The sequence below is a fragment of the Pristiophorus japonicus genome, chromosome 8, assembly GCF_044704955.1.
Source record: "Pristiophorus japonicus isolate sPriJap1 chromosome 8, sPriJap1.hap1, whole genome shotgun sequence".
NCBI classification, from domain to species: Eukaryota; Metazoa; Chordata; class Chondrichthyes; family Pristiophoridae; genus Pristiophorus; species Pristiophorus japonicus.
This window is the reverse complement of record NC_091984.1, coordinates 192,259,313-192,276,803: the sequence shown is the minus strand read 5'-3', so window position 1 is coordinate 192,276,803 and position 17,491 is coordinate 192,259,313. Positions and strand designations below refer to the sequence as shown.

At 43.7% G+C, this 17,491-nt stretch overlaps 1 protein-coding gene across 2 annotated transcripts in view; it reads left to right on the top strand.

Moving 5' to 3' along the window:
* The window catches only part of fbxw8 (F-box and WD repeat domain containing 8), a 165,561-nt gene that overhangs the window by 136,149 nt on the left and 11,921 nt on the right, over positions 1-17,491 (top strand). For both annotated transcript variants that reach the window (XM_070887708.1, XM_070887707.1), the window contains one exon: positions 12,686-12,813. In XM_070887708.1, coding sequence (XP_070743809.1) covers positions 12,686-12,813 — 128 coding nt within the window. The remainder of the gene's footprint in view (positions 1-12,685; positions 12,814-17,491) is intronic.

Genomic DNA, 17,491 nt, shown 5'->3' with positions numbered 1-17,491 from the left:
CGTTTTCTTGCTGAGTGTGCAGTTAGTTTTTGCTATGGACTCCTGTCCACTCGGACCTGATGTGAAACAACCTGAATCTTTCACTTGGGATCCTTCACAGCCGTCAAGGTAAAAGATCTTTATCCCATCTGTCTTCTGTCTGGGTTGTATTTGATTCAAGCCTCAGAGGTGATGCACTATGCTCTCCTTACACCCACTAGTTACTTTATTTAAACAAATTTCCCAAGTGGCATTACACCATTGATTAATAATGCATTTTGTAGATTCTAAAATGCCAGTACAGATTTTTACTCTGATAAAATTCCTGTAGCAGTTCCTTTTTTGGTAACGAGAAAGTGACATTACACCACTTTTGTTTTGAAGTACGATGATATTTAAATGCATTGTTCAGTTTTGCGTGTTTCTAAAATACTTTTCTAACTTTCTTCGTGAAGACTGTAATAGTGGACAGTCATTCTAATGTGGTGCAGGACTGCAGGGCCACCGGCCAAATGATTCCATTTCACATGGAACCCTGAGTCTTACTAGTGTTTTCTCCAGGGAGAAGGTTTAAAAACTGTACAATAAATCATCTCGGGCACTCAAAAGATGATTTATAACATGTTTATGAAAAAGATTATTTCAATCACACGAGTGGTTAATTTTTGACTGGTTTCATATGTATTAGCAGATGCCTTGTGGTCAGAAGTGGTGTGACCTAATTGCACTGATTTATAATTACTGTTGATCTTATTTTTTATTTGAATTGTGTTGCAGGAATTCATAAATTTGGGTCTGAATGAAAATAAACATGTCATCGGAAGTTCTAGTCGCCAGCTACTTGCTGAATTTATTCTAAAAAGTTGTGCAGTGTTGCTAATTTAATCTCTGAGAAAGTCTTATGATCTTCTGGACTACTCCGTTGCAACTATTATGATTCTCTCGGTTCACAATTATTGTGAATATAAGAAAAGAGCGGATATGGTTAATAGCTCATTTTGTGTATTACTGATCAGTTCTTACACTTTTTGGAAATGTTTTCCTTGTTGCTTGACCCAGCCCCCTCCTCTCCACAGCCATGCTATCATATGTAATTTACAGGATAGGGTGACTGGATGAGCCACTCTGTAACTGCAATCAGTGCAATTCCTTGGTTCACTTACTATAATACTAAGCTACTTTACTAATGCCTCCTAGATCAATACTCTGTGTTTTTAATTTTATTAATACATTAACAAAGAAAAAGTGTTACTAACACCTTGAAAGCTACAGTATCGTATTTCCAATAATCAGCTCTTATTTCAACTGAAGAGAGCATGCGTGTCTAGAAATTTCACATATATGCTAACAAGTATATAATTGAGTAACCATTGGCTTTTCTAGCTCCAAAAGATATTGGGCAAAGAGCATTAATATTTGAGCTGACTTTAGAATCTTAATCCAAAATCCAAAAAAATCTGCTGTCATGCACTATTAAAATCAATCGGAGGTTATAGGGGGAGAGAACTAAGCCATCAGAAGGCAGTATTATATTTCACTATACTGTATTTTCTTGGAAGGATTGTACAATCGCTCAGGAAGGAACAAAGTAAGAGATGTCTGGTTACATAGAATTATGTAGAATGTACAGCATAGAAACAGACCATTCGGCCCAACTGGTCTATGCCGGCGTTTATGCTCTGCATGAGCCTCCTCCAACCTCTCTTCATCTAACCCCATCAGCATTACCTTCAATTCCTTTTTCCCTTGTATTTGATAGCTTCCCCTTAAAGGCATCTATGCTATTTGCCTCAACTACACCTTGTGGTAGTGAGTTCCACATTCTAACCATTCTTTGGATTTATTCGTGACTATTTTATATTTACGGCCCCTAGTTCTGATCTCGGCCGCAAGACGAAATGTCGTCTCTACATCTACCCTATCAAACTCTTGACAATCTTGAAGACCTGTGTCAGGTCACACCTTGGCTTTCTCTTTTCCAGAGAAAAGTGCCCGAGCCTGATCAATCTTGTTGTTGTTTATTTGTTTGCCCCTTTTGTTTGTTTTTTGGTTTGATGAAATCCACTGTCGCCTAAGTTTAATTAAGTAAAGGCATCATTGACATTTCATAGAATCATAGAAACTTATAGCACAGAAGGAGGCCCTTTGGCCAATTGTGCCTGTGCGGGGTCTTTGAAAGAGCAGTCGTGCTTAGTCCCATGTCCCCGCTTTTTGTCCGTAACCCTGTAAATTGCTCATCCTCAAGTACCCATCCAACTCTGTTTTAAGATTATTTATCGAATCAGCTTCCATCACCTTTTCAGGTAGAACATTCCAGATCCCGACAACTCTCGGAGCGAAAAACGTTTGCCTCCTCTCTCCTCTAGATCTTTTTCCAATGATTTTGAATCGATGGCCTCTCGTTATTGACTCACTCGCCAGAGGGAATATTTTTCCCCCGATTTACTCTATCAAAACCTCTCATCATCTTGAAACCTCTATAGGTCACCTCTTACCCTTTTCTGTTCAAGGAGAACAGTCCTAACTTTTTCAACCTCTCCCCATAACTGAAGTCATCATCATAGGCAGTCCCTCGGAATCGAGGAAGACTTGCTTCCACTTCTGAAGTGAGTTCTTTGGTGGCTGAACAGTCCAATACAAGAGACACAGACTCTGTCACAGGTGGGACAGACAGTCGTTGAAGGAAGGGGTGGGTGGGACTGGTTTGCCGCACGCTCCTTCCGCTGCCTGCGCTTGACCTCTGCACGCTCTCGCCGTTGAGACTCGAGGTGCTCAACGCCCTGCCGGATGCACTTTCTCCACTAGGGCGGTCGTTTGCCAGGGACTCCCAGGTGTCAGTGGTGATACCGCACTTTATCAGGGAGGCTTTGAGGGTGTCCTTGTAACGTTGCCACTGCTCACCTTTGGCTCGTTTGCCGTGAAGGAGCTCCACATAGAGCACTTGCTTTGGGAGTCTCATGTCTGTCATGCAAACTATGTGGCCTGCCCAGCGAAGCTGATCGAGTGTGGTCCGTGCTTCAATGCTGGGGATGTTAGCCTGGGCGAGGACACTGATGTTGGTGCACCTGTCCTCCCAGGGGATTTGCAGGATCTTGCGGAGACATCGTTGGTGATAAATCTCCAGCGACTTGAAGTGTCTTCTATACATCGTCCATGCCTCTGAGCCATACAGGAGGACGCGTATTACTACAGCCCTGTAGACCATGAGCTTGGTGGTAGATTTGAGGACCTGATCTTCGAACACTCTTCCTCAGGCGGCCGAATGGGGCACTGGAGGTGGCGTTGAATCTCCGCATCAATGTCTGCTTTTGTTGACGAGGCTCCCAAGGTATGGGAAGCGGTCCACATTGTCGAGGGCCGCGCCGTGGATCTTGATGACTGGGGGGCAGTGCTGTGCGGCGAGGACAGGCTGGTGGAGGACCTTTGTCTTACGGATGTTTAGCGTAAGGCCCATGCTTTCATATGCCTCAGTAAATACATCGACTATACCCTGGAGTTCAGCCTCAGAATGTGCGCAGATGCAGGCGTCATCCGCGTACTATAGCTCAACGACAGAGGTTCGGGTGATCTTGGACCTGGCCTGGAGGCAGCGTAGGTTAAACAGCTTCCCACTGGTTCTGTAGTTTAGTTCCACTCCAGCGGGGAGCTTGTTGAGTGTGAGGTGGAGCATGGCAGCGAGGAAGATTGAGAAGAGGGTTGGAGCGATGACAGAGCTCTGTTTGACCCCGGTCCGGATGTGGATTGGGTCTGCAATGGATCCGTTGGTAAGGATCACGGCCTGCATGTCATCATGGAGCAGGCGAAGGATGTTGACAAACTTTTGGGGGCATCCGAAACTGAGGAGGACGCTCCAAAGACCCTCGCGGTTGACAGTGTCAAAGGCCTTTATAAGGTCAAAGAAGGCCATGTACAAGGGCTGGCACTGCTCCCTGCTTTTTTCCTGCAGCTGTCACGCTGCAAAGATCATGTCCGTTGTGCCCCGTAAAGGATGAAATCCGCACTGTGACTCTGGGAGGAGCTCCTCGGCCACACGGAGAAGACAGGCTAAGTGAGGGGGCAAAAAATTGGCAGATGGAATATAATGTTGGAAAGTGAGGTCATGTACTTTGGCAGAAAAAAAATCAAAGAGCAAGTTATTATTTAAATGGAGAAAGATTGCAAAGTGCTGCAGTACAGCGGGACCTGGGGGCACTTGTGCATGAAACACAAAAGGATAGTATGCAGTACAGCAAGTGATCAGGAAGGCCAATGGTATCTTGGCCTTTATTGCAAAGGGGATGGAGTATAAAAGCAGGGAAGTCTTGCTACAGCTATACAGGGTATTAGTGAGGCCACACCTGGAATACTGTGTGCAGTTTTGGTTTCCATATTTGTGAAAGGATATATTTGCTTTGGAGGCAGTTCAGAGAAGGTTCACTAGGTTGATTCCGGGGATGAGGGGTTGACTTATGAGGAAAGGCTGAGTAGGTTGGGCCTCTACTCCATTGGAGTTCAGAAGAATGAGCGATGATATCGAAACGTATACGATTATGAGGGGATGCAGAGAGGATGTTTCCACTGATGGGGGAGACTAGAACTAGAGGGCATGATCTTAGAATAAGGGGCCACCCATTTAAAACAGAGATGAGGAATTTCTTCTCTCGGAGGATTGTACATGTGTGGAATTTGCTGCCTCGGAGAGCTGTGGAAGCTGGTTCATTGAATAAACTTAAGACAGAAATAGACAGTTTCTTGAGCGATAAGGGGTTATGGGGAGCGGGCGGGGAAGTGGAGTGGAATCCATGATCAGATCAGCCATGAATTTATTGAATGGCAGAGCAGGCTCGAGGGGCCGTATGGCCTACTCCTGTTCCTATTTCTTATGTTAAACATCTAGTGACAACTTTCCCAGTGGCTGATAGCAGGGAGATTCCCCTGTAGTTGCCGCAGTCGGACTTGTCCCCTTTTTTTAAAGATGGTCACGATCACTGCATCTCTGAGATCTCCCGGCATGCTCCCTCCAGATGAGAGAGATGAGGTCATGTATCCGCGCCAACAGTGCCTCTCCGCCATACTTTAGCGCCTCAGCAGGGATTCCATCCGCTCCCATAGCCTTGTTGTTCTTGAGCTGTTTTATGGCTTTTCCTACCTCGTGCAACGTTGGGGTTTCACTGAGGTGGTGGCGGGTCACGTGCTGCGGGATGGAGTCGGGAACACTCGAGTCAAAGGCAGAGTCTCGATTTGAGGAGATCTTCGAAGTGCTCCTTCCAACGGGCCCTGGCAGCCTCGGTGTCCTTGATGAGTGTTTCCTCGTTATTGGCCGGCAGTGGGGTGGGGTCTTGGGAGTTGGACCATAGGTGGCCTTGACTGCGATGAAGAATCCTCGCATATCGTGGCTGTCGGCCAGTTGTTGTATCTCCTGTGCTTTCTCATAACTGAAGTACCTCGTCCCTGGTAAACCTCTCCTGTACTTTTTCTAATGCCTTTAAATTTTTCCTGAAATGTGGTGCCCAGACGCTCCACAATATTCCAGCTGAGGTCCAACAGTGATTTATAAATTCTGGCATGATCTCTTTGTTTTTATATTCTATACCTCTATTTATAAAACCAAGTAACCCATATGCTTTTTGGACCACCTTATTAACTTGCCCTGCCACCTTTAAGGATTTGTGTATATGGACACCAAGGTCTCTCTGCTCATCTACACTTTTCAAAAATGTGCCATTTATAGTAAACTGTCTTCTCCCAAAGTGCATCACTTCACGCTTCTGTCCATTTTACCATCCTGTCTATGTCTGCTTGTAGCCTTTATCTACCTTCATCGTGATCTTCTACTTTGTCAAGCTTTGTATCATCGGTAAACTTTATAATACTGCTCCCTACGCCCGAGTCTAGGTCGTTTGTAAAAATTGCAAAGAATAATGGATCCAAAACTGACCCTTGGTTGCATTAGCAAAGATCGGGTCCAGTACAACACCAGTTCTATCTGCTACCTGAAGAGGATCATGCAACACCCCAACTAGGCTACCAGGTACTTTAGGGTGCAATTATACAATATTGGACCAGCAAGAAAGACAAATGTGGATATTCATCATTGGACCACCAGGGTTGTTAGCAAACAATCCTTTTTATTTAAAGCGCTTGTTTTCGGTCATAGCTTCTGAGAAGATAATTGTTGTATACAATTAATGTAGCTTGTTGAGAAGCAGAATATATGAAAATTAAATATGGCTGCCCTGACGGCTCAATTGGTAAATGCTCTGCCCTGTGTGGAACTGAGCCATACAGACTGGGAAGATCCCAGTTTTGATTTCTGATCTAAGTTAGCTGATTGTAGCTGGGTTGTGGAGAATCTATACTTGGCCTGAGCAACATTGAGCTAGATAGGGGAAAAAATTAGTCTGGTTCCCACTCCCGGGCCGGAATTTTACCGGCGCTGAGAGGGTGAGATCGGAGGCGGGTCAGCTGTCAAAATAGAAATGATTGACAGCGGGTCGGGAGCCCCCTGTCGACCTGCCTCCACGCTAGTCTCCCAAGTGGCAGGTCTGTCAGCGCTTAACAGACCCGACACCAAGTGGCAGGGGAGGTAATTTAGATCATTAAGAAGTTGCTAAAGGCCAATTAAACACCATTTTGTCCTGTACTTACCATTTTTCCAGCTATTTCATGAGCTTCACCAAGCTCAGGGATCACGTCTGGCAAGTAGGTTTGGGTATTCCATCAGTATCCATTCTTCTGAATAGTTGACAGCTGCAAATGTAGTATAAAAGCTACCATTTTACAGCTGTTCACTTTCCATTCTTAGAAGCTGGAGCCTTCAGGATTTGGAAGACACATTTGAGCTTTATGCAGGTTGAAAGTGTTTGGAGTAAACTCTCTATCCACTGTGACCTCCGTGGAACAACCTCTCTCACCAGTGACCGATTGCTTCTGTCATCTCGACCTCACCTGCCATCTATTCCATCAGCATCGGTGCCCTTGGAAAAAATATCACCTTGGTCTTCAGAAACCCACCACGATCAGCCCCAACACCTAGCATCACAAGGCACACCAGCAGCACCAACAAAAGCACCAACCTTCCCTGCAATCACCTGATGCTGCACAGGACAGAGGGCATCAGCACCAGAACACATTGCTGCCCAGGAGGCATGGGATGGCTTCAACATCAGTGTTTGCAGCACCTCAGTGCTGTAGAACACTGATACCACAACTGTCAAAATCAATGCGGACATGGTCCCTTTTAAGGAAACCGGCTGATGACGTATTATCAAATGCCGTCGTCAGACCAGCTTCCTTTTAATTGAACACTAACCTCGCTGGGCGGGTTTAAAAATCCTATCAAGGTATAGAAACATAGAAAAATAGGTGCAGGAGTAGGCCATTCAGCCCTTCGAGCCTGCATCACCATTCAATAAGATCATAGCTGATCATTCACCTCAGTACCCCTTTCCCGCTTTCTCTCCATACACCTTGATCCCTTTAGCCGTACGGGCCATATCTAACTCCCTCTTGAATATATCCAATGAACTGGCATCAACAACTCTGCGGCAGGGAATTCCACAGATTAACAACTCTGAGTGAAGAAGTTTCTCCTCCTAAATGGCTTACCCCTTATTCTCAGATTATATCCCCTGGTTCTGGACTTCCCCAACATCGGGAACATTCTTCCTGCATCTAACCTGTCCAGTCCCGTCAGAATTTTATATGTTTCTATGAGATCCCCTCTCATCCTTCTAAACTCCAGTGAATACAGGCCCAGTCGATCCAGTCTCTTCTCATATGTCAGTCCTGCCATCCCGGGAATCAGTCTGGTGAACCTTCGCTGCACTCCCTCAATAGCAAGAACGTCCTTCCTCAGATTAGGAGACCAAAACTGAACACAATATTCCAGGTGAGGCCTCACTAAGGCCCTGTACAACTGCAGTAAGACCTCCCTGCTCCTATACTCAAATCCCCTAGCTTTGAAGGCCAATGTACCATTTGCCTTCTTCACCGCCTGCTGTACCTGCATTTCAACTTTCAATGACTGATGTACCATGACACCCAGGTCTCGTTGCACCTCCCATTTTCCTAATCTGCCGCCATTCAGATAATATTCTGCCTTCCTTTTTATCCTCACATTTATCCACATTATACTGCATCTGCCATGCGTTTGCCCACTCACCTAACCTGTCCAAGTCACCCTGCAGCCTTTTAGCATACTCCTCACAGCTCACACTGCCACCCGGCTTCGTGTCATCTGCAAAAAGGAGATATTACACTCAATTCCCTCATCCAAATCATTAATGTATATTGTAAATAGCTCGGGTCCCAGCACTGAGCCCTGCGGCACCCCACTAGTCACTGCCTGCCATTCTGAAAATGACCCGTTTATCCCGACTCTCTGCTTCCTGTCTGCCAACCAGTTCTCTATCCACGTCAGTACACTACCCCCAATACCATGTTCTTTAATTTTGCACACCAATCTCTTGTGTGGGACCTTGTTGAAAGCCTTTTGAAAGTCCAAATACACCACATCACTGGTTCTTCCTTGTCCACTCTAGTAGTTACATCCTCAAAAAATTCCAGAAGATTTGTCAAGCCGGATTTCCCTTTCATAAATCCATGCTGATTTGGACCGATCTCGTCACTGCTTTGCAAATGTGCTGCTATTTCATTTTTAATAATTGATTCCAACATTTTCCCCACTACCAATGTCAGGCTAACCAGACTATAATTACTAGTTTTCTCTCTCCCTCCTTTCTTAAAAATTGGTGTTACATTAGCTACCTTCCAGTCCATAGGAACTGATCCAGAATCGATAGACTGTTGGAAAATGATCACCAATGCATCCACTATTTCTCGGGCTACTTCCTTAAGTACTTTGAGATGCAGACCATCTGGCCCCTGGGATTTATCGACCTTCAATCCCATCAATTTCCCTAACACAATTTCCCGCCTAATAAGGATTTCCTTCAGTTCCTCCTTCTCACTAGGCCTTAGGTTCCCTAGTATTTCCGGAAGGTAAAATCACTTTTACAGAGCGGGCTGGAGCAGGCAACTGGCCGGGACCTTGCTACAGTTCTCGGACTTTGTAGGTGAAATCGTTGCTCTCAACTTTATCCAATTACCTACTAGAACATTAGGAAAAACTTTTTTTATGCAGCGTGTGGTTAGGATCTGGAATGCACTGCCTGAAAAGGTGATGGAGGCAGACTAAATTGTGGCTTTCAAAAGTGAATTGAATAAGTATCTGAAGGAAAATAATTTGCAGAGCTACGGGGAAAGAGCAGGGGGTGTGGGACTAGCTGAAGTACTCTTGCAGAGAGCCGGCACGGGCTCAACAGGCTGAATGGCCTCCTATGCTGTAACCATTCTATGATTCTTCTATGATTCTGTGTGTGTCAAGCGAACCGAATCAATTTCAGCCGTGATGTCCCCTCACCCCATGAAAGGAATAGTCTCCTGACACTCACTGTCTAGGCTCACAGAAATTGGCTGGAAAAGAAATGTATGAAATATATCTTGTTATATTGGACCAGTTTTAGAAACATTTACTTCCAAAAAGCAAAAAAAAGAAAATCATAGAATTTTTATCAAAGCATGATTCCTGTTTTCAGTCATTCTTATTTTAAAATCCAAGTTAGGTCTATGTCCCCAGTACAAAACAGTCATATTGATGCATTTTCAATATAGAAAAACGGTTTTGCAGTCCCCCAGCAGATTCTAAAATGCCCTTTATTGAAACGTGGAATTGATACAAAATTACCTGCTGGCTGCCAGGCTGCGAAGAGTTGTGGTCTCGGGCCTCGAAGCCCACAGATCCCAGGGACATAGGCGGTTCGGAAGAGTCCCTGGGATCACATGGGCCCGGCCCTCCAGTGACAAAGGAGAATTCCATTGCAATCATTTACTAAGGGAATCCCCTAATGATCTGCAATGGAATCCCCAAATCTAATAATTATACAATTAACAGAATTTGACTTTTATTCATTGCAGCAACCTCAATAAAAATTTTAAACATCATTAAGACTGTAATCCGGCCCAATATTTGCACAAGCTCTCTTAATAAAGTGTATGTGCATAATTTTGGATGTTTAAATGTTTTATTTAAGCCATAGATATTCCGTTATGCTGAGCTTGCTTGCATCAACTGTAAGACTTGCATGAGCAATTGCTGGCCAGTCGCTGGGCAAATAGCCCAACTCTGTGCCAGCAATACTCAGTTTTCAAGCGGTTCGGATAATCTGTCAAGGCGTACCTTGACCGATTGCAAGTTCCGGCTTTCGTGCATCTCAAGCACATGCGGAAACCCGGAACTTGCAGGGCCTTTCAAAGGGAATATGACTGCGTACTCAGAGTACGCCATTGCAGATACCTCAATTTCAGGGCTAATATGATTAACGATACATCTACTCCATCACCAAAACCATATATTTCCATTTCTGAGATGTTACCATCTCCATCCACATCTTTATCACCTCAACACATGGCCTTTCCAATGCTGCCTAACATAAACAACTTATCCAGAATTCCACTGCTTAAATCCTATCCATATGAAGTCCTGTTTCCCACATTACAACAGTGACTACACTCCAAAAGTACTTAATTGGCTGTAAAGCCCTTTTGAGATGTCTGGTGGCCATGACAGGTGCTATATAAATGCAAGTCTTTCTTTTTGTTCACCCATCAGAATTTTTGCTACCTCCCTTGGCTCCTCAACCGGCAATGCTTAATTTCAAAATCCTTGTCCCCATCTGTAAATTCTTTCCGCACCCTATCTCTGCTGCCAATACAAGCCCTATGTCTCAGTCAGCACCCTCTGCCCATCTGATTTCAGACTACTGTGTGTACCCAACCCCTCCCTTCATTCAATCCTTGGTGGCAGAGATTTCAGCCATCCTGGATTCACAGATCCCAATTATGTTCCCAAATACATCTGCTTTGCTGCGCCTTTTTAAAAAAAATTCCTAAAGACCTGCCTCTTTGACCACACTTCCACTAACCCTCGCCCTATTCTTGCCCAGTTTAGGATATTGTGTTGCATTACTGTGCAAGTGTAATTTGCTGTTGTTAAGACGCCACAGTAGGCAATTGCCCTGTACTTTTGGAAATGCATGTTTAAATATTGAAGCTCAGAAATTATGCCATGGAATACTAACATTTGAAAACTTAATGCTTTCATCTGAAATTCTTTCTATTTTAGCAGAAATATTAACCTATTTTAAACTGGTTAATGTTACAGCAGCAGAGAGAGAGGAATCTTCGATAGATACAAGTATTTACAGAATAGCATTTCACATTGTAATTTCAGGTAAAAGTAAAATGAGGATCATAACTGAATTCTGGCTCAGCAATCTGTGACCTCGTCCCGATCAAAGTATATGCAAATTCAGGATCAACAACTTGCAGCTCCAAATTTACAATTTGCAAGGCAGTGGGGTTGCTGATTGTTACTATTTGTGACATGCTATCATGCTTAATGTTAGTGGAGGTTACATAGTACTTCCATCCTGGAACACTCAAGTTGAAAGTTTTTGCCCTTAACCATTTTACATTTCACTGCTACTTACAGAATTATATTTTTTACAGCTTTTTTTCATTCACTAGCAAATGGTTTCTTATCATTTAAATATCTTTTGGATATGAAATTTTTAAAAATCTTAAAATTATCATTGTTGAATTGTAATAGAGTAATTTGAAAATAAAGTCCATTGTGCAACAGTTGTGGCCTTTACACAAAGGTTAAATAATTTATGTATCAAAGAAAAATGAAACCTTGAATTAGTAAATTTCCAGAATATTTAATGCCCTGGCAATCTATTCAGAAATGAGACATGCACACCAAAAAGTAGCCCAATCCTGAAAGTATAAAACTGTGAATCGTCTAAACTGATGCTTTGATTACATCTAAAACAAATGGTTTGTCGATTTTTAAGTGCATTAAACAGTTGCATTTTGACTTTTTTTTTGTAAAGTATCTCCGTAATTATGCATAATTCTGCTCTGTATTCTGCCATCAGCTCCTGATAGTGTTACTCATTGTTCTAGTCTGGAATATTGAAAATTGAATTACTCACTTAGTGGTTTCTTGCAGTCAGTCCATTACTGTTTCAAAAGCCATGCTGTGCTCCTGGGAACATTACTTAACTCTCTTTGATGACCTTTTTTTAAATTTTGACGAGTTGACCAAGTACAGCAATAATCAATACATTAGGTAACAAAGAAAATAATCAATTAACTGAGTCTGTAATGGATTCAAAGGGCTAATCCAGTGACCTGTATATAATGACATAAATGGCAGGGAAAAATGTTGCTAAATATAAATTCATAACAGAGCAAGTTCAAACTTTTTTTTAAAATCTTTCTTTTTGTTGATTTTAATATACATTAATAATTTACATTATGATCCATCTGTCAAAGCTAATATCCGTTAATCCTTTGTGGCATTGTTTTACTTGTTTTGTAAATTTTTCATTGCACTTTCATCCAGTACCATACAGAGTACTTGTGTTTAATACGCAGTACAATACAGGCATTTGCAGGGGCAGTTTTGAATTAATCACAAAGCAAGATTTTTCACCCATTCGTAGCTGGAAAATGTATTAACTGCTCGTCTTGTTGATGTAAATATTAGTATTCACTGCAACAGCAAAGAAAGGTCAGCTGATTTTAAAATACTTGTTCTGGATGCTAGTCGTTTTACTTTGGTGCACTTTATCATTACAGAACTTTCATTATCTTCTAGGTCCAAGTTTATTGCCTACAAACAGCTCAACCTTTGGCAACACTAGGTAACTCTGCAGGAGATTTCACTTGTGTGAACCTAAGGGATAGTCCTCCTTACCTGGCTGTTACTGGAAACAAGGACAGAAGGTATGTTAAAATATTTATCTAAAACCTGGATCTTAATGCTTGATTGTTTACATTGGTTTAATGTCCTCTTAATCTTTAATCCCCTGCATTGGGGAGGAGAGGAAGTAATTTTGCTCCAACATTTTAATGAGATTGTTTTGTCAGATTTTATTGAACCATATAAATGTCATTATCTTAATCAAATATTGAGGTCCTATTGAAAATGAGCATTATTGTATTTGTAAACACCACTATATGACCTAGTTAACAGAAACACACTTGGATGTTTACAAATTCAGTAAGTAACTTTCTCTTCATTTCCTAGATTCCTTTCAAAATTAGTGTAGTGTTAAAGAAGGAACTTCCATTTATATAATGCTTTTCATGTACCTATAGCTTATTTCCTCCAATGTAAGTTGAGGAATGCTGGATGTACTTACAGCTTAAGTTGCAAGCTGTATGCCATTGCATTTACAAACCTTTTCTGGTGTTGTTCAGCTTTTACTAGTTTTCCAGAAAGGGCATATATGTACTTGTACTGTCACTTTCACAGAGATCTTACTTTGTAGTGTATTAAAATAGGAGGAACGAAACTCCTGCAGTTGGGAGTTTGTAATCTATTTCCAGTTCACAGGTGACCGTATAACTTCTGCTGTCTGGACCGGGGTCAAGCAGAGCTGCGTCATCACACCAACGCTCTTCTCGATCTTCCTCGCTGCAATGCTCCATCTCACGCTCAACAAACTCCCCGCTGGAGTGGAACTAAGCTACAGGACCAAAGGGAACCTGTTCAACTTTCATCGCCTCTGGGCTAGATCCAAGGTCGTCCCATCCTCTGTCATCAAACTACAGTACGCAGACGACGCTTGCATCTGCGCACATTCAGAGGCCGAACTCCAAGCCATCGTCGACATCTTCACCGAGGCGTACGAAAGCATGGGCCTTACGCTGAACATCCGTAAGACAAAGGTCCTCCACCAACCTGACTCCGCCACACAGCACTGCCCCCAAGTTATCAAAATCCATAGTACGGCCTTGGACAACGTGGACCATTTTCCATACCTCGGGAGCCTACTATCAGCAAAGGCAGACATCGACGACGAGATCCAACACTGCCTCCAGTGCGCCAGCGCAGCCTTCGGTCGCCTGAGGAAGAGAGTGTTCGAAGCCCAGGACCTCAAATCTGGCACCAAGCTTAAGGTCTACAGGGCTGCAGTGATACCCGCTCTCCTATATGGCTCAGAGACATGCACCATATATAGACACCTCAAAGCGCTGGAGAAATACCACCAACGCTGCCTCCGCAAGATCCTGCAAATCCATTGGAAGGATAGGCGCACCAACTGACCACACATGACAATGCTCCATTGGGCGGGCCACATCCTCTGCATGCCCGACATGAGACTCCCAAAGCAAGCGCTCTATTCGGAATTCCTACACGACAGGCGAGCCCCAGATGGGCAGAGGAAACGTTTCAAGGACACCCTCAAAGCCTCTTTGATAAAGTGCAACATTCCCACCAGCACCTGGGAATCCCTAGCCCAAGACCGCCCAAAATGGAGGAAGAGCATCCAGGAGGGTGCTGAGCACCTCGAGTCTCATTGCCGAGAACATGTGGAGGACAAGCGCAGGCAGCGGAAGGAGCGTGCGGCAAACCAGACTACCCACCCACCCTTTCCTTCAACGACTGTCTGTCCCACCTGTGACCGAGACTGTACTTCCCGTATTGGACTGTACAGTTGCCTGAGAACTCATTTTTGGAGTGGAAGCAAATCTTCCTCGATTTCGAGGGACTGCCCATGATGATGACGATGCTGTACATCAGGACATTGGCTGAACATCCAGTACATCAGCTCAGCAACAAAGTATTAATGAAAATGCTGTCTCTTTTGTGCTCTACTTGTAGCTCACTATGTTCGGAACAGTTTCTTCGTTTAATTTCTACTTTCACCTCCCCTTCAATGCTTCCTTTCAATATGATGTGCACCGTCACATGCGAACGTAACTGTGTAATGCTAGTTTTCCATTTTATACACCCACCCCGAAAGGCAGAACCAACTTTGGAGTTGCTGAAAATCAAGAAATCTGAATGGTCTGTCTAACTCCTGTGCACACTGGTCTTAGATTCCTATGTGCAGTATAACCTAGCAAACAAGGCAATTTTTTTTTTAAATCTCCTCTTCTTCAAAATTTAAAGCACGTCTGCCTCAACTGTGTTGGAAAAAAGTCAAAGAAATTATTTATCCTGTTAACACTAATGTGGTTGTGTCATTTTTGGCTTCACTGTTGTGATCATTAGTCAGAGAAATTATTGGTGCTGCTAGCATTAATCTGCTTGCATCAGCCTTACTCACATTGCAGAATTACATTACATTTCTGGATCCAGTTCATTAAAACAGTCTCTAGTGGGACTACTAGTGGAAGCATTGTAATTTAAAATAACATCTTCTTGTATTATTCTTAACTGAGATATAACATTACTAAATACTCCATGTTCGATTTAAATGTTATGTTTTTGGTCTCATTGTGCTGAGGTAATTAACATGACCAGGCTTGAGCAAGAAACTCGCTGTTTTGATGTATGTGATTCAGAAAGTCAAAAGACCAATGTACATCACAACAGTGTCTCATTGTATAGAAATATGTCTTTAAGCACTTTACAGGACAGAAAAATAAGTAGCAGACACTTAGCAGGAGGGGAAAAGGGTTAACGGAAAGATTGGCCAAAGGTGCGATCAAAGAAGCTTTTGAAAGTAGGAAGAGAGGTGGTAAGCTGGAGAAATTTTGAGAGGGTGTTTCACAGGGCAGGGCATTAATGCTTGACACCATTGGTAGTGGTAGTGGAGGAAGTGGGAGCCAACAGCCAAGATGGTCAGGATTGTGCCATCTAGCAGTTCAGCATCAGTAAGTCCTGATTGGCAGAGCCAATATCTTGTATTGGCTGGCTTGCTTCCTGAATTCAAAAGAAAATCTCACTTTGTCATAAAGGAAAAGGGCTATTTTACAGTTACATAGAAACATAGAAACATAGAAAATAGGTGCAGGAGCAGGCCATTCAGCCCTTCTAGCCTGCACCGCCATTCAATGAGTTCATGGCTGAACATGAAACTTCAGTACCCCCTTCCTGCTTTCTCGCCATAACCCTTGATCCCCCGAGTAGTAAGGACTTCATCTAACTCCCTTTTGAATATATTTAGTGAATTGGCCTCAACTACTTTCTGTGGTAGAGAATTCCACAGGTTCACCACTCTCTGGGTGAAGAAGTTTCTCCTCATCTCGGTCCTAAATGGCTTACCCCTTATCCTCAGACTGTGACCCCTGGTTCTGGACTTCCCCAACATTGGGAACATTCTTTCTGCATCTAACCTGTCTAAACCCGTCAGAATTTTAAACGTTTCTATGAGGTCCCCTCTCATTCTTCTGAACTCCAGTGAATACAAGCCCAATTGATCCAGTCTTTCTTGATAGGTCAGTCCCGCCATCCCGGGAATCAGTCTGGTGAACCTTCGCTGCACTCCCTCAATAGCAAGAATGTCCTTCCTCAAGTTAGGAGACCAAAACTGTACACAATACTCCAGGTGTGGCCTCACCAAGGCCCTGTACAACTGTAGCAACACCTCCCTGCCCCTGTATTCAAATCCCCTCGCTATGAAGGCCAACATGCCATTTGCTTTCTTAACCGCCTGCTGTACCTGCATGCCAACCTTCAATGACTGATGTACCATGACACCCAGGTCTCGTTGCACCTTCCCTTTTCCTAATCTGTCACCATTCAGATAATAGTCTGTCTCTCTGTTTTTACCACCAAAGTGGATAACCTCACATTTATCCACATTGTAGAGGAGTGCCGCCATTACAGCTGACCGAAGAAACTGAATGCAAATGTTATTTTTTTCTCTAACGCCATTAATATTTTGAAAATAAAACCCATGTAATACAATAAGAATTAGTTTTAAAGAGGGGGGGAAGAAAGGGACCCATGTAAGATGGGGCAGTATTTAAGACTTTGGGACCGAAATTGGTGAAGGCCAAGGGCCGCCCAAAAGACCGCGATGGCCGCCGAGATACCTGACTGTACTCTTGGTGGGGTTTTCAGCAAAAAGGTCCTTGAAAGGGCAGCCGGCAGCAAAAGAGGGACTTACGCCGTTAATTTGGGCGACAGCGAGCAGGAGATCTCATTCTCGACGGCAAAGGCGCTTGCTGCCCAAGTGCCGCTGAGGATGGAATCGGGCTCGCGGAGGGTCGAAGAGCTGCAAATAAAAAGCATTTTAAAAAAACATCGGAAGACCCTCAGGGGACCCCATCAAGGTACGTTGCTGTAAAGAAAACATTTTAAATTGTTTACTAACCTTTTTTTTCAGCTCTTCATACTCACCGTCGGGGATAGACCAGCCTCCTCACAGCAGTCCACCCCTGTTCTGGTGCCGACCCCTGCCCGCACCAATCTGGCATCTCGGTGGGTGGGAGGTCAGTTGCGCCACTTGGTCGTCCGCTGACGTCAGCGGGCGTTCCCCAGCGGTTCTCCCCTCCCGCCTGCTCCAGACCAAATCGAAACTGGCACTGGGCGCAACTTGAGGAAAAATGTCACCGGCAGTCGGCAGCAGTAGGCGGTAAGGCCATCCATTTTGGCCCCTTCCTCGTTTCACAATCCTCCACTTTGGTAAAATAGCCTTTTTTGTTCAACACGAGAATTGCTTTT